The sequence below is a fragment of the Equus quagga genome, chromosome 16, assembly GCF_021613505.1.
Source record: "Equus quagga isolate Etosha38 chromosome 16, UCLA_HA_Equagga_1.0, whole genome shotgun sequence".
Lineage (NCBI taxonomy): Eukaryota > Metazoa > Chordata > Mammalia > Perissodactyla > Equidae > Equus > Equus quagga.
This window is the reverse complement of record NC_060282.1, coordinates 64,833,863-64,851,862: the sequence shown is the minus strand read 5'-3', so window position 1 is coordinate 64,851,862 and position 18,000 is coordinate 64,833,863. Positions and strand designations below refer to the sequence as shown.

The 18,000-nt window shown below is 34.2% G+C and overlaps 1 protein-coding gene across 6 annotated transcripts in view; it reads left to right on the top strand.

Annotated features, from left to right (window-relative positions):
• MYBL1 (MYB proto-oncogene like 1) overlaps positions 1-17,374 on the top strand; it is a 34,100-nt gene extending 16,726 nt beyond the window's left edge. For 3 of the 6 annotated variants that reach the window (XM_046641633.1, XM_046641630.1, XM_046641632.1), the window contains exons 8-16: positions 529-633; positions 4,241-4,474; positions 5,588-5,959; positions 8,312-8,454; positions 8,880-8,994; positions 12,274-12,390; positions 12,479-12,583; positions 13,029-13,208; positions 14,741-17,374. In XM_046641633.1, the coding sequence (XP_046497589.1) occupies positions 529-633; positions 4,241-4,474; positions 5,588-5,959; positions 8,312-8,454; positions 8,880-8,994; positions 12,274-12,390; positions 12,479-12,583; positions 13,029-13,208; positions 14,741-14,869 (1,500 nt within the window). In that variant the 3' untranslated portion in view covers positions 14,870-17,374. The remainder of the gene's footprint in view (positions 1-528; positions 634-4,240; positions 4,475-5,587; positions 5,960-8,311; positions 8,455-8,879; positions 8,995-12,273; positions 12,391-12,478; positions 12,584-13,028; positions 13,209-14,740) is intronic. The other 3 variants (XM_046641631.1, XM_046641635.1, XM_046641634.1) reach the window with 3 other exon arrangements.
• The last annotated feature ends 626 nt before the right edge of the window (positions 17,375-18,000 follow it).

The window sequence follows — 18,000 nt, the reverse complement described above, 5'->3', positions numbered from 1 at the left end:
AGAAACAAAACAAAAGAAATGCTTTCAAACATATATTTGAAAGTCTAATAGTGTCTGTTTCTTCATCTATAAAACTAGAACAAAAACAATACTATGTGTTCTACTTACTTTGAGTGCTATAATATTAGAGGAGAAAGTTTATAAGTGGGTTTGAGAAATATAAACTGTACAAATGTAAGGTGGCTGGCAACACCAGTTAGGTGGTCCTTTCCTTTTTGCAACTTAAAGCATTCAGGTTGTGATTGCACATATTAGTTCAAACATAGTCCAGACGTAAATTTTTAAATTGATATAGATGATACAATATTTTTTTTTGTGCATTTGAATTTCCCAAATCTTTTCTGTTAAGTTGAAAATAGTTATCAGCACTTTTTTAGATACCAGAGGAATTGTCATGTTGAGTACTTGGGATTTAGTAGTATTAAGCTTTACTAGTGAAAAATAGATTTTATGCTGTGTAGAAGAAAATAAAAATTAGAGCACTAATAATAATAAAACAATTATGTAAGTAGCCTGTTTAATTTTTAGCAACCCTTTGTTGATGAAGATCCTGATAAGGAAAAAAAAATAAAGGAACTTGAGTTGCTTCTTATGTCAGCTGAGAATGAAGTTAGAAGAAAGCGAGTTTCATCGGTAAGAAATAAGCTTCAGTGTTTAGATTTTATTGTTAGGATCCGTTATATGCTTAAATGCTTTTATAATGTTCATCAGCATTGACTTTCATATGGCAACAAGTGGAAAGCATATTCAGTATGACTTCAGATTTTAATATGGGCTGAAAATAGTTTCTCTAATTTGCAGCTTTGAGGTTGCCTGATTTTGATTATGCATCTCTGCGTATATTTTACAATATCTTCATTAAATGCTTCTTGAGTCAAAATGTCAAGCAGACTTAAAGTATCATCTTTGATACACATATTTGTAAAAATGATGTATGGGTTAGATTAGGCTTTGGTTTTATTTTAGACATTCCGTGTAATGATGGTTTTAATAGAAAAAAAATAAAGCTTAAAAAATAAAGAATCAAATAGATGTGTAGAGCTTTATGTACTCCAAAATTATGTTTATTCTGTCTTTGAAATTTTTTTCTGTTTACTATGTTTACAATGTGAATTCAAATTCAGTAAGTTGGAAAAAGTAATAACATTAAAAATATGAGGAAAGGGAACATTTAGATTTTATGCTCTCTAGAGAAATTTCTATATGGATGTTGGGTTTTGGTTACAAGGTGTGAAAACTATTGTCTGAGATTTGGTTGATGATAACAACTAGGAGTATTCAATTAGGATAAATGATAATCATTCTAGCTAAGTTAAATAGCCTATGTTAGATGGATTAAAAGAGAAAAAAAATTTATACTTAATTGACAGTTTAAAAAGTTTAATTTCCTGAGACTTTTTACGTTTAGGAAAGAATTTTTCTTGGTTTGGGGCTGAATGAGGGGACAATACATTTAGAGTGATTGGAAACTAATACCAAATTACTAAATAGAGTAACCTGAGATTTTGAAATAGTATTATGAGGCGACTAGTGATGTCTTTATGCTGTTTAAGAAAGTATTAATAAAAGTGACATCTGTTAATTGTAATAGATGAGATATATACCATAGGAAAAGTACTTTTTGTTTTGAAACTGCAAAAATCATGGGAAATAGGAAGATCTGAAGTGTACCTAAAGTTAATTTAGGTTGTATTAAAAAGATACAAATAAATAGTTATGGTTAGAGAGTCCACATCTATAGGTAATTATATCATGTTTAAACCGTTTTTTATTTTTTTGATAGTAGTCTATCATTTTTAATTTAACAAGAAAATATAAGTAGCTAAAAGAAGTGGAATTTTGCATTAGAAAGAGAGAAAGTTATTAATTTTTCTTTTAGAACTTGCTATCTCATAAAGATCTAGTTGAATAAAGAGATTGGAGATTCTAGATTCTAGAGGAAACTTGCTGCACCCAGTAGAACAGACTCCATACACATATAAAGTATTTATTCTTAACAGTTACGTGATAGTGATGACTGCCGTTTTACTGAGTATTCATTCTGTTCCACTGCTGTAGATGTGTTATGTGTATTCTTGGTAATCCTTATATTAATTCTGTGAAGTAGGTAGTTTATTGTTAGGGATTCAGATTCAGGTGTGTATGATTCCAACCATATGGCTTTTCCAGTGGGCACAGCAACCTCTCTCTGAATCTTTTTCCCAGCTGCAAAATCAATTGAAATGCATATGGTTTAGAAGCTGTCTTTAGAAAGTGATTGTAAACTCCGTGGTAATGAAGTAAGATTAATTTCTTTTATTTTTAGGAAACTTTAAAACAGATGGAACTTGTTTTGCAACAATGTTGAAAACTTGTTTTTTCACCTTAGTTAACTTGAAACTTAGCATTTTGTTATTGTGAATCTCTAGCACATTCTAGCAATTTTTAATAGTAACAGGTACCATTTACTGGGTGTTTCCTATGGGCTTGGCAATGTGCTCTCTAAAATAGGGTAGTTACTAGCCACATTTAATTTTAAACAAAATTTAAAAATCTAGCTCTTGGGGTGCACTAGCCACATTTGGGTTGCTCATATGGCTAGTGGCTCCCATATTGAGCAGCTTCAGATGTAGAACATTTTTATCACCTCAGAAAGTTCTGTTGGACAGTGCTACACATTTACGTATTGTTTCTTTTTTCTCCAGTTTTACCGAGATATAATTAACTTACAGCACCGTATAAGGTGTACAGCATAATGATTTGATGTATTTTTGTTGTGAGATAGTTACCACAATAAGTATAGTTAACATCCATTGTCTCCCATAGGTAGCAAAAAGAAAAAAACAAAAAGAGAAAAAAACCTTTTTCCTTGTGCTAAGTACTCTTAGGATCTACTCTGTTAACAACTCTCAGATTACGTATTGTTTCTTAATCGTGACTCTTCAAGGTCTCTTTTCTTGTTTTTTTTTTTTTTTTAAGATTTTATATTTTGGGGACCGGCTGTGTGGCTAAGTGGTTAAGTTCGCGCGCTCCGCTGCGGCGGCCCAGGGTTCGGATCCTGGGCGCGGACGTGGCACCGCTCGTCAGGCCACGTTGAAGCGGCGTCCCACGTCCCACAACTAGAAGGACCTGCAACTAAGATGTACAACTGTGTACAGGGGGGGTTTGGGGAGATAAAGCAGAAAAAAAAAAAATTTTATTTTTCCTTTTTCTCCCCAAAGCCCCCTGGTACATAGTTGTGTATTTTTAGTTGTGGGTCCTCGTTGTGGCATGTGGGACGCCACCTCAACATGGCTTGATGAGCTGTGCCATGTCCGCACCCAGGATTTGAACTGGTGAAACCCTGGGCTGCTGAAGCGGAGCGCGCGAACTTAACCACTCGGCCACGGGGCCGGCCCCCTCTTTCCTTGTTTTTTATTATGAGACCATAGGAACCTAGACTGAAAAGATAAGTAAATTGCCCAAGGGACATCTCTAGAGAGAGAAAGAAAAATGACACAGTTGCTGACTTCAAAGGGTTTACTCTGCAGTGGGGACACAAACAAGAAACAGAATATAGTATGATAAAATAAGTCACAAAGTTTTATGGGAGCACATGGGAGAGTTGCCTCATTGAGATTTAGGTAGTCAGGGAAGGGTTCCTGGAAGAAGTCCTGTTTGAGCTCAGTCTTGAAAGACAGGTGCTGACAGTAGTTGAATTAGGACATTAGTATAAATGGAACAGGCAAAAGTGTATAATCAGATGGAGTACTTTACAGTATTTGGACTGTATCTTAAGTGAGGAATAGGGGTTTTCCCTGGTCTGTAGGTTGGGGAGCATTCTAGATAAAGGGACCAGCAGTACATGCAAAGGCACTCCAGGGTAAAAGACTAACTCCTCAGGGAATTGCAGATACTATAGTTGGGAATTCCTGGGAGGAGGGCTTGAGAGTGGAAGTGTTGGGAGATGAAGTGTGAAAGGTAGAGGCCAGATTCTGGGAGTTTGCACTTTACATTTTAGATTGCTAAAACATTAGATTGTTTTATCTCACTATGACTTTATGAATTAAAAAAAATTTTAGTTAGGAAAAAGAAATATAGTCAAGATATGAGGTTTAGTCAAAGAAATTTTATATCAGTTTTGAGGAAAGACAGTATATTTGCTACTATACTTCTAGCTGAAATGTTGTGAAGTATGTTGTTCTAGAAAAACTCTTAAAATCCAAATTTATGCTTAGGTTGAGAATGACAAGTAATATTCAAATTTCTTTTGTACTTTTAGCAGCCTGGAAGCTTTTCTAGCTGGTCTGGTAGTTTCCTCATGGATGATAGCATGTCTAATACTCTAAATAGCCTCGAGGAGCACACTAGTGAGTTTTACAGTACGGATGAAAATCAGACTGTGTCTGCTCAGCAGAATTCACCCACAAAGTTCCTGACTGTAGAGGCAAATGCTGTGCTGTCCTCTCTACAGACCATCCCAGAATTTGCAGAGACTCTAGAGCTTATTGAATCTGTAAGTTTGAAATTGTGAGATTATCCAAAGCTCAATTTTAGTTACATCATTTCATGTTCAGAAACTCAGTTTGATGGACACTGACCAGTTTTACGTTAAGCATTACTTTGTATGTTATGCTAAATTTTGTTCTGATATGTTGCAGTGACTTCTGGCAAAAAAAAAAAAAAAGTATATATATATATATATATATATATACACACACACACACACACACACACACACATATATCTTTCTCAAGTATGTACCTTGTATAGAATTTTTAAAAATTAAAAATTTAACAGTTCATTTTTTTGTTACACAACTTGTGTATGAGAGAGAGTTGAAAACTAGAGAAAACTATAAAGAAGAAAATTAAAATTCTCCATAAACCCAGAGTTAATAATTTGAGGTATTTTCTCTTAGGCTGTTTTCTATACATATAAGACACACATATTCATATATTTTTAAACCCAAATATATACTTATGTATTTTGTTTGTGGATTTTTTTTCCACATTATATCATGAGCATGTCTTTGTTAATTTTTTTAAACTTGAATTTTAATTCTATCATATGGACATAACAAAATTTATTTACCCAATGTACTATCATTGTTGGACATTTAGGTGGTGTCCAGTTTTTCAGTATTACAAATTACAGAATGTATTATGTAAAGCTTTGTGCAAAATCGTGATTATGTTTTTAGGTTAAATTGAATTTCTAGATCAAAGTGTTTGATCATTTTGAAGATGTTCCATACACGTCACCAAATTCCGTAAAATTTGATAGTATTTTTCTGATGTGGAATAGAGGATGAAGTTTTATGATGAATTGTACTCTTTGATAATAACTTAAAATAATTTGTTCCTTTTATTTAAAATACTTTGACATTAAGCATCAGCTACCGAATTAGGTGAAATATTATTTTGTGATGTTCCAAACTGGAGTTGCAGTAAAACCATAATCTGTTCCTTTCAAATGGTCTTGCTTAAAAACAAGATAAAGAAGGAAAGCCTATTTCTACTGATAAAAATGAGTGGTTAATTAACTGTGGAAATCATCATCCTGTGTTCAAGATTAGATTTAACTAGGATATAGCATTGACTTTAGTTGAGAATTTAATTTATTGCAGGATCCTGTAGCATGGAGTGATGTTACCAGTTTTGATCTTTCTGATGCTGCTGCTTCTCCTGTCAAGTCCACCCCAGTTAAACTAATGCGAATTCAACACAACGAAGGAGCCATGGAATGTCAATTTAACGTCAGTCTTGTGCTTGAAGGGAAAAAAAATGGTTGTAACAGTGCAGACAGTGAAGCCGTTCCTGTAACATCCCCAAATGTGGCCAAGTTTAGCACTCCACCAACCATCCTCAGAAAGAAGAGAAGAATGCGAGTGGGTCAGTCCCTAGGCAGCGAACTTAGTGATGGCTCATTCAATGATGGCGGTAATACAGCACTAAAACACACACCGGTGAAAACACTACCATTTTCTCCTTCACAGGTAGTTGTGTGGTTTTGTTTATGTTTCCAAATGTTAATGAGCTAGATTAGATCATTAATATTCTTACTAGCAGTTCGTTGCTTTGATATCACATAAAAATGGATAATATATTTAAATGTATACATGAGAGTGCTAAGATCTGATAAATCAGAATGTATCTCACAAAGTGTAGTAGTTGCATATAGTATCTTACAATTTTTAGAACTAAAAGGGATGTTTTAGATATGTAGTTCCACGTCTTTATGGGACTTAGCAGGAAACAGGCCCAGAAAGGTAAAATGATTTGCCTAAAGTTATCTAACGGCAGAGCTGAGACTGAGGTCCAGATTCCTGACTAACTCTTCAGCAGATATGAAGTACATATCTATAGATAGCTGCTAATTGTAAGACTTTCATGTGACAGAAGGTTTTCTGGGAATGTCAGGAACCACCTGCTTCCTCCTGTAGTTATGCACCTGGGCGGCAGATATTTATATTAGGTCAAACTGTACGTCTTATTTTGTAATAGTATCTTGCTTTCTTTTTTTTCTTTTTGCTGAGAAAGATTTGCCCTGAGCTAACATCTGTTGCTAATCTTCCTCTTTTTGCTTGAGGAAGATCTGCCCTGATCTAACATATGTGCCAGTCTTCCTCTATTTTGTATGTGGGTCGCTGCCACAGCATGGCTCCTGACAAATGGTGTAGGTCAGGTCCATGCCTGGGAACCAAACCCGGGCCGCCAAAGCGGAGCATGCATTACTTAACCACTAGGCCACGGGGCTGGGCTCATAATACTGTCTTTCTTAATGAACACTGTGTTCCAGGCTGCTAAACACTTTTCTTACAGCATCTCAGTTAATCCTCTTTCAAAAAACCATAGGAGGTTGGCAGAATGAAATTCAGAAGTTAAGCAATTTGTCCAAGGTCAGTTAGTAAGAGGTGGAGCTGGTATTTGCTTGAAAGTGTCTTGACAGAGGTTAAAAAGTTTTATGGGGTCCCAGCCCTGGTGGCCTAGTGGTTAAGTCTGGTGCGCTCTGCTTCAGCGGCCCAGGTTTGGTTCCCAGGCATGGGCCTACACCACTCATCTGTCAGTGGCCATGTGTGGCAGTGGCTCACATTACAAAAAGAAGAAGATTGATAGTGGATATTATCTCAGGGCCAATCTTCCTCAGCAAAAATAAAAATAAGTTTTATGGGAGAAGGAAATTTAATGGACAAATAAACTTGGAGGATGCTGGGATATTATTGGAGCTATTTTCACTCTGGGAAGATGGGGAGGGTCTGGCAGTACACAACCACTGTATTCTCTGAAAATTGTGTCCTCAGGCTTTAGGGGATGCCATTTACATAGTCTGCAGTGTGCATAGTGCACCCCCTCCCTGACCCCAGCCCTCAGAGTTACAAAGCATCCTGAGGAAGGGGAAACTGACTTGGGCACATTAGCAATTTTCTATTTTTGGAGTTTTGCACACTAGTAATTTTTGTTGAAGTGTAAATTCCAGGTGGAAAGTGGCCGAGAAGGTGAGGCATGATTATAAAGACCTTATATCCCATGGCAGAAAGCTCGGATTTTATCCTATAATTAATAGGTGTCACTGCAGGGTTTTAAGAGTACTGACTGCTAGTCTTAGGGCTAAGTATATTATAGCACATATTAGGAGCCACAAGTGATAGAGCTAGAATTCATTTCCGGTTATATGTAGCCTTGAAGCAATTTCCACTTCTTACAACTGCTTCTAATCTGTTGGCTACAAAAATAAATTAGTATTTCACACTTGTATGTAAGTTAAGATCCAATGAGTAAATTGTGTCATTCGGAAAATGGACTCCGTGATACCAAGTTTGGCTGTTCAAAGGTTCTGAGCTATGTTCTAAATAGGCAAATTTACCAGAAAGCTGCATTTCTTATCAGCAAAGCATTATTATTATATTCTGAATTCAAACTATTCTCATAGAAAAGGATACTTAAGATTGTTTATTAATAAAATAATAAAACATTTTTTTCAGTTATACTGTTGTAGAAAAGTGTTACATTTAAAACAGCAGCTGTTTATGGTTTGTATAGATTCCTATTTAATAATATACTATTCTAAAATTTTTGCTGTGTTTTGTAACTTTTGAATATTTGTTAAACTACTATTTCTTGAATGCCTTTTATGTGCTGAAAACTCTTCTAAGAGCTGAGGAGGCAGCAATGAACAAAACAAAAATTCATGCCCTCATGGAGCTTAATTTTCATGGACTGGACTGTAAATGTAGTATTATTGATGATCTTTTCCTAAGAGGAATGGGAAAGTAATTTGAAAATCTTAGCAGTTTAATATTTGTGTAGGAATTTTGACGTTCTGGAATTGTTTTTAAACTTTTTTTTTTTAGTTTTTCAACACATGCCCTGGAAATGAACAAATTAATATAGAAAATCCTTCATTTACATCAACCCCTATTTGTGGGCAGAAAGTTCTCATTACAGCTCCTCTTCATAAAGAAACAACCCCCAAAGATCAAAAGGAAAATGTAGGGTAAGTAGGTATTAAATAATTGTGTTAGAGAAAATGGGAAGCATAATTTCAGGGGCAGATGAGCTTTTTGTCCATTTATACATATATCATAATCCCTATTCATATGGGACATAAGAATTTTTTAAAAAATCATGATTTATCCCCAGGAGACTGAAAACTAGATAAATGTAGTGTAAAACTTTGATCTCAAGCAAAATAGCATTTTTAGTCCTTTTTTCTACATTAGTCCTTTTTTCTATTTTAAGATCATTGATTAGAATAAGAATTAGTTTAGGCAGGCATACTTTAAAATAGTCTTGGAATGTTTAATAAAGCATGCGTATATGCAAGAAAAATTTAGGATGTGATTTTATCATGGCTTTGCTTTCTTAATTCGTATGAAGTCAAATTTTGACTATAATACAAATATTTAAATGATTGGATAGGTTCAGAACACCTACTATTAGAAGGTCTATACTGGGTACCACACCAAGAACTCCTACGCCTTTTAAAAATGCACTTGCTGCTCAGGAGAAAAAATATGGACCTCTTAAAATTGTGGTATGTATACTCTTTTCTTTTTAAGAATTTTCCTAATCTTAGTAAAATGCGAATTTTGATTTTTATCCTTGATTTTTAACATTTTAAAAAAGATGTTCACTGAGACTGATAAAAAATTTTATACTTTGGTTTATGAGTTTGAATTTATGTTAATCTTTTTCCTTGACTTGTGTAAATAAACCTTTACTTGGCTTATTTTGAATTCTTATTCTCTTTATATTAATATCATCTAGAGAAATCAAATCAAATGTCAACAGAACCCTTTTCTTAATACTAAAGTCCACCTTGTAGTAGTTTCAATAGTGGATACCTGCAGTAGAATAAAATAATTGTAATATTTTGATATACATAAGCACTTTCCTTATAATATTTATGAAACTGATTGATCAGTATACCTCTTTAAGGCTCAGTTTCCTCTTCTATTCAATGGAGATCATAAAACACATCCCAAAGGGTTATTTGTGAAGATAAAAGAGGTAATAGAAATAAAGGGACTGGTACTAAGTTTCAAGTAGTACTGTATGTGCTCAGTTGCTACTATTATTATTTTAATAATAGTGGTAGCAAGAGTAGTTCATGAGTGGAGGTGGGTGGTGTTATCTGTGGTTTCATATATATTGTCAACCTTGAAGTACCTTAAATGAGCCATGGGCATTCTCATTCTAGGCAGATATAGATTTATGACAAGTTAGGTTATTAGAAATAAACGTTGATTTTTAAAATATTGGTCGCTTATAATGTTGATCACTTTAATTCTGTTCTTCTATTTTTAGTCACATTTTGGGTAGATTCATTAATAACTTCTGTTTGCTTGATTTAATCAATTTTCTACCAAAAGGCATGTCACACTCTAAAATCTTCAGGTCTTTTCCTTTTCTTTGAAATACTGTTTTATAGGGAACATAGTAGGATTGATCGAGTCTTTTTGACAATTATATTTTCTGTAGAGCGCTCTAGAATTTTTATGTATGCATAGATACATAACAAAAGTGAGATCACACTTTATGTACTATTTTGTAGTCTTTTTAAATTTAATTATGTTAATGAATATATATTTATCCCATAGTTTTTAATGTTTGTATAATATTCCATTGTATGGAATTACCTAATTGATTTAAGTAATATGTTTCAGTATTTTGCTATTCATTTTTAAGATTCGTCATTCATTCAACAAATATTGAGTGCCTAATAGGTGCCAGGCACTGGGCTAGGCTTTGGGGATGTAATTGAACACGTCAGGTATGGTTCCTGCCTTCATAGGAATGTAGAGCCTGATTGGGAGTTAGGCAAATAAACAATGATTGGAAGACATTTAAAAATTCTGTAGTGCCTCAGGGTCATTTGGTCAACATGTAAGTTGAATAAAAAGCATCATTTTAATATTAGTGCATGAGAAATTAGGTTTAAAGTGACCTAGAATTCCTGTCAGTTTGTTCATATTTGGGAAGAATTTACCCATTGCAAAAACAGATCATTTTCATCAACAACTTAAGAAAAAAGGAAGATAATGATTTAGTAATTAACATTTCTAAAATGTCATATAGACTCCTACATTTCTTTGCGGCAAACTGACTTTTCATTCTTCCTGCTCCTCCTCCAGTTTACTGAGTACCTGCTATATGCTGACCACTTAGCTTTCTGGTGTATCTTACTGTGAGTCAAATGCACTTCTCAGAGATTGCCTTAAATATCTGTTGCCTTCTTAATAAACATTGATTCTTCTAATGTTTATTGAAAGTTACTTAAAAGACTAAAATCCATGGAATAGTCCTTTAAATATAAACCCATTAATTTTGGTAGTATCAAACCTGAGAAGTATTAAATGCAGCAGTTCTTCTTTTTGTCACATTAAGACAATTAAGAGAATAATTCTTGGTGGTGAATGACTTCTGTATCTTAGCCACTTCTCTAGGGCATTTGTATTCTTAAGGGGTGGGGGAACAGATTCTAGATTTCTTTTTAAGAACACCTAATGTGTGTTCTTTATGAAATGTAATCCTTAAAACAAAAGCTCTTGGAACAATGAACAGAAATATTGACATAATTCCTGCATGTCTCAGGCTGTAAATAAGAGCACTTTTAAATTCTATTTCCATTTTTAAAGTTTTTGTAAGTGCTGTGAAATATCATTTATATATGAAAGCTATTCTCCCTGGCTTCATTGACTGAGAACATGAGCTGCTGGTCATCATGTGCTGCCAGTTTGTTCTTTTATTTAGTGGAGCTTTGATGATGATTATGATGATGATGATGATTTTGCTGAGGAAGATTAACCCTGAGCTGACATCTATTGCCAATCTTCCTCTTTTTTTTGCTTGAGGAAGATTAGCCCTGAGCTAACATCTGTGCCAGTCTTTCTCTACTTTATATGTGGGTTGCCACCACAGCATAACTGATGAGCAGTGTAGATCCGTGCCCAGGATCCAAATGCGTGAACCCAGGCAGCTGGAGTGGAGCATTCCAAGCTTAACCACAAGGCCATGGGGCTGGCCCCTGATTACCTTCTTTTTTTTTTTTTTAAAGCAGATCTTGGTTATGGTAGGTGTTAAGTTTGGTGTAATTAAATTTTTTTTTCTGAGGTCTACAGTATGCTTAGCTATTTGATAGAAAGCTAGATGAATAATATTTTGAGACTATTTTATTATTCAGCCTACACTCGAGTATCTTTCTGTATCCTGCCCTCCCACACTCCATGCTCACATAGACATGCACCCTCCTGTACTCCAACCAACACTCACACACACGCTTCTTGAACAGCGTTCTCAGCTCTAAGCTTAAGGCTAGGTGTATAAAGATGCATATAAAGAGGAAAAAGATGTGATTGCTGCTATTAAGTAGCTCACACATTTAGTGGTAAGAGAAGCATGTTAACTAGTAATTGCACACTATATAATAAGCACAGTAAAAGTAGAAGGAGAGCTAGTTCTACAGTTCCTATTTTCATATTTTTATATAAAGATATTTGGGGATTAATTTCTTTCTTTTCTGTTTAATTCTGAGGATTCTGATTGAAGCAGGAACTACAAGTTCCCCAAAACGATGATTTTTGTTTCATAGCCTAAAGTGAAGAAAGTGCTACACTTGATTCAGTGCTTGCAATGTGCAATATTTTTGCCATAAATCTGATTAGTTAATTAATTTATTCAACTTAGGTATCTATAGAGACTGGGAGAAAATTATGCCAATAATGAAAAAGTATAAAAGATGGGTTTCTATATATGGGGAGGAAAAGGAATTGCTATAAAAGACTTTCTAAAAACCCTTCTAAAAACAATTTAGTCACAGCCACTTGCCTTCTTGGAAGAAGATATTCGGGAAGTGTTAAAAGAAGAAACTGGAACAGACATATTCCTCAAAGAGGAAGATGAACCTGCTTGCAAAAGCTGTAAACAAGAGGTGATCCTTTAATATTATTGTTAATAAAAGTCTTATTGTGTCCAAGTGACTTTCCCATAACGTTTCTATTGTAAATCATTCATTCTAGCATACTGCTTCTGTGAAGAAAGTCAGAAAATCACTGGTTTTAGATAACTGGGAAAAAGAAGAACCAGGTACTCAACTATTGACTGAAGACATTTCAGACATGCAGGTGTGTAAAGAATTTTTTTTGACTAAAATGGTTGTTTTAAGTCCTAGTGGTTCTTGTTTCTTACTCATTGTGTGGTCAGTTCATTAGAAATTCATAGAAAGTTTCCTTTAGTAGTATTCTGCTTAATTCAGAGAGAAACTATTAACTATAGAAAATATTTTATTTACTTCCTTGCTTTTTGTATTCGTTTTGTTTTGAGAGGAGTTGGCTCTCTTAAGTATGATGTCAAAAAATGGTAGTTCTCAAGACTTTAAATTTCAGTATTTATCTTTGGTTCATTTATGAAATATTTAATTTTACTACATACTAGAAGTTTCATCAGAGCCAAAAGCTTTCTTGGAGGGAAATGAACAGGGCTTCCACTACCACTTACTCAGTAGTCCCTCTATTCGTCTCCATTTTTGAATTAGTTATTTTATTTTCCTCTTTCTTTTTTCTCTCTTAGTCAGAAAATATATTTACAACATCTTTATTAATGATACCATTATTGGAAATACACGACAATAGGTGCAACTTGACTCCTGAAAAACAAGATATAAATTCAACCAACAAAACATATACACTTAATAAAAAGAAACCAAACCCTAACACTTCCAAAGTTGTCACATTGGAAAAGAATCTTCAGGTATGAATTTATAAATTTCTTTTAGTGATTTTTGTTGTGGTTTATTCAATTATCACTTTGGGCTTACTGATTACAAATTATACTTTTTCTTTTTAAATTTGAAATCGACAGTAACAGTAACTAAAAATTCACCATTATTTTGTCATTCAAACTACATTTGGGTTTTTGAGAGACTCATTCATCAGAACACATATAAACTAAACAATTGGAGTTGTAGCCAAAGACTCTTCTGGTGATTTCTTAAGCACTGTTTCCTTTTTAAACTAAAGATATCTAAATCCACTTTTGACACCTCTTCTCCCATGACAAATATGTATAGCCCTAATTGTTATCTTGAAAGGGTAAGTGGTTGGAAGCAATTTCAGCTTGATTTTGTTGGTATAATGGTTTCCAGTGAACTTTTTGGCTCAGAAGTTGAAAAAATTATTTTTTCTGTTTCTATGCAACCATTATGTAGCTGCAAATGAAGGCTGGAAAAATTTGTACTACATTCTTAAAAATTCAATCCAGAGAATTTCAGAGTTCATTGCGGAGGAAGCTTTCTTCTCTACACTTGTAGCAATGACTGCAGCACGGGTGTTCGGTCAAATATGCCCATTAAATATGGCCACCTCATCTCTGTCTTGAGCTGCTGCTCTTCAAAGAACCATGTAGCACATTTGCTTAATCCATTTTAAATGATTTGACTTCCTAGTGTTTAACACAGATTTTTTCAAAAAAATTTATCACAAAGTAGCTCATCCCTATAATGTAGTAACCTTTACTCTATAATAAGGGAAAAAACAAATGAAACAAATGTAAACTTGACTTTGTTTTATGACTATATTTCCTAATTTTCAAGACATAAAGGATTCTTGGCTCATTTTTTGACATTACATACTCTCTTTAAATCATTTGCAAAGTTTTGAAACAATAAAGACTGACATTTTCTCCATGTTAAGACTGATTTGATTTGATGGGGAGTTGTGGGAACAAAACTTCGAAACTGCCTCCACAGCCCTGTAAACAATATAGACAACTGAAAAACTGACTTTTTAAAAAGTTGATCATAAATATTTCAGTATGTATTTTTAAAACATAGCATCATTATTTAAGAAGAATCACAATGCCATTATCAAAACATTTTTACAATAATTACTTATCATCAAATATCCAATCAATTAAAATAATAGACTTTTAGGGACCGGCCCGGTGGCGTGGCGGTTAAGTACACACGTTCCACTGTGGCAGCCTGGGGTTCGCCACTTTGGATCCTGGGTGTGAACATGGCGCCACTTGACAAGCCATGCTGTGGTAGGCGTCCCACATATAAAGTAGAGGAAGATGGGCACAGATGTTAGCTCAGGGCCAGTCTGCCTCAGTGAAAAGAGGAGTACTGGCAGCAGTTAGCTCAGGGCTAATCTTCCTCAAAAAAAAAAAAAAACCGAAAAAATAAATAAAATAAAAGAATAGACTTTTAAAAGTCTAATTGTGAAGTAGTATGGATAGTTATTTTAGTAATTTTCACATCACTATTATTATTTTCGTTCTAGTCAAACTGTGAATGGGAAACAGTGGTTTATGGGAAGACAGAAGATCAGCTTATCATGACTGAACAAGCAAGAAGATATTTGAGTACTTATACAGCTACCAGCAGCACGTCAAGAGCTCTCATACTGTAATTGTTACTAAAACTGATGAAATGCCCACTCCCTCACTATATTCTATACTAAATTAGGTTGCAATGAAATTTTTGTCAATTAATTGTTTTTAAAGTTTTAATACAGCCCTAAAACGGTTTGCCCCTTTTTTCATGTTGGGCAGGTAGAAAGCTAAGCCACTTAGGTCAGGGGTAGGCAATTTCATAGTTTATTTTTTAAGAGCTGAGATTTTTAAAAATTGTTTTTAAAGAACAAGATGGGAAAATCATATCAGAATGTTCATGGATATTCCAACGGTGAATTCTCACATATTTTCTTCAGAAGATATATGTTGCTACTCTCTTGATGCTGCAGTTTTGTTTTAGATAGGTTTATGAGTATATATGATTTCTGAAATTAGTCTGTGTATGGGAAGCACACACGGTTTTATGAAGTACTTTTTGCCCTTGTGCTAATTTCCTTAGGCTACCATTTACAAAGAAACACAGTGGAAAGGAATTTAAAGGAAGGATAGAAAGTTGCACTACTAATTTTTGGTATTTTTCAAAAATGGTAAAATTAACTACAGTGTTAAATGTATTTATTTGAGCATAGTACTAAAAACAAAAACATTGAAAAAGTTTTTTACTTATTAGTGAAGAGACAGTATTTTCTTCTTAAATCTCAGAAGAGCTGAGAGTTTTGTTGAATGTATTGTACAGTATGTAGGAGCAGGAAAACTTTGTAAATTGGAAAAAAGTCTGTTTTTATAATTTATTTTCATTTTTAAAGCTTAAATGTAGATATTTATACCTATACAGGGTGTCTAGAAGCTAATGTTGTTTCCTGTTATTACAGCTAACACAGTAAAGAACAATTTCGACTTTTAAGTATGAAACAGTAATGTTATAGCTGCAAAGAATACAATATCTATACTGTATGTCACATCTGCCTAAATATTGCACTATGCCCTTTAAATCATGTTGGTTATAAAGTAGTTCTAAAAATGTACTAAATAATATTTTTAATATTTTCTTTTTAAATTATATGGGGGGGTCATATAAATTAATTTGGTGATTTGTATATGTGTTTGAAAATTTTGCATTTTGTTTAAAAAGTAATATGGTACTTTGGTCCCTAAAAACAGTCTGCACTTAGAAGTTTATTATATTTACTCCATGTTTCAGAAGTAGAGAACATTCTCTTTTATTTATAAAAATATTTTGTCCTTTTATAAATGTTGTGTTTCTCTACAGGTTACAACAGTTGCTTCAGTTGCCTGTTTTAGGTGTTTGCACTTATTTTATTTCTTCCTGAAAGAATGTCTTTATTTGCTTTTGTGTAGAGATTTTATGTAATTTTTTTGAGACATATAATGGTGTGCTGTCAACTTAAACACTGACAGGTAAATAGAATTGTACACTGTAGTTTTAATTATTTATAATTGACACACTCTCTCCCTCTCCACTCCTGAAGTATGCTGCTATAGAAAGTAGCAGGATCGGCTTGCTGCTATGAGAGAAGGAAAGAGCGACCACCACTTGCACTGTGTGAAAAGATGAAAAGCAAATGATGGCAAGTTCTCAAGTTAACTTAATGGAATCAACCATTACCAGACAAATTCTTGCAAATACCAAAATACTATGTCTTAAAACAAAAACAGTTTAAGATTTTTTGATGTTTTTATGTTAATAGAAATGGAAATGGAAAAAGTTCTTTTCATGCCTAGCTCTTGAACAGTCAGACTTAAAAGGGTTTTAAGCTATTTAAATCCACCTGCTTGTTTTTGCATATTATATGTAGTGAGAAGTGAAGAAAATGTATGGTACTAAGATTATGCCTTGTTGATAACCAATAGATGAACCAATTTGAATCTTCTTAGCATGTTTGTTAAGTATGTTGATTGCTTCCTGATTAATGAACTTCTCACAGAAATTTCACTTTGTAAAACCAATGATTGTAGCAAAATCATACTGCATCATTTCAATTTCAGTTACCTTGAACTAATAGCACATAATAGTTTTTTGTTTTGTTTTGTTTTGTTTAGTTTAGCCCTTAGCTGGTTTGGATGTACATAGTCTCCGATCATCGAAGTATACTATCTTGAAAGAGCTATATTTTTTTAAAGCATAGTTTTTCTTGAGCATTAAATTATCCCAAATATTGCAGATAAGCCCGGTCTTATTTGACATAGTACATACGTGGGTTGGTATTGGTTGAATCCTCCAGTTAACTGCTCTGTTGCTTTTTGCAAGAAGATTTTTAATCTTAAACATGTCAGGCATCTTAAGTCACCTTTATACTGTTATGTTCATTTGAATTTCTTTCAGTATGTTATAAAATTGCCAGACATACATGTAGCAGCCATACTTGCATGGAAACTGACTACACATATATAATACTGCATTTTGTTGTAAGGTTTTCACATTAATACAGCAATTACCCTGACTAAATTGAGTTTTTTGATGTATGGGAAAACTTTCCATTGTGAGAGAATCTTGCATTCAATGTTGACTATTAACATCCAAAATAAAGCGTCTGTGTACAAGCTGACGTGGCATCACTCATTTCACTTTGGTTTTGTGTTTTATGGTATTGATTGAATCCTTCAAGACTTAACATTCTGTTCTTAGACCTTTTTTCTCCTTTAGAAATCCCTTTACAGGTGATTTTATCTGTTAACACAACTTGGCCTCTTTACTCTTTTCTTTTTCTTTTTTTTTTTTATAGATTGGCACCTGGGCTAACAACTGTTGCCAATCTTTTTTTTTTTTTCCTGCTTTATCTCCCCAAACGCCCCCTGTACGTAGTTGTATATCTTAGTTGCACATCCTTCTAGTTGTAGGATGTGGGACGCCGCCTCAGCGTGGCCTGATGAGCGGTGCCATGTCCGTGCCCAGGATCCAAACCCTGGGCCGCCGCAGCGGAGCACGCGAACTTAACCACTCGGCCACGGAGCCGGCCCCCTTTACTCTTTTCTTGAACCGCATTCAGAGTCATATTTTCAACTACCTTTAGATATTTTCATATGACTGTTCTGGCAACACCTTAAATGCATCATATCTTCTTTTTCCCAACTTGTACCTGCCCTTACTTTGTTCTAGCTCTCAGTGGTGTTGCCTTCCCTCCCATCATCCACTGAGAAATCTCTTGCCCACCCTTCACCCCTCATG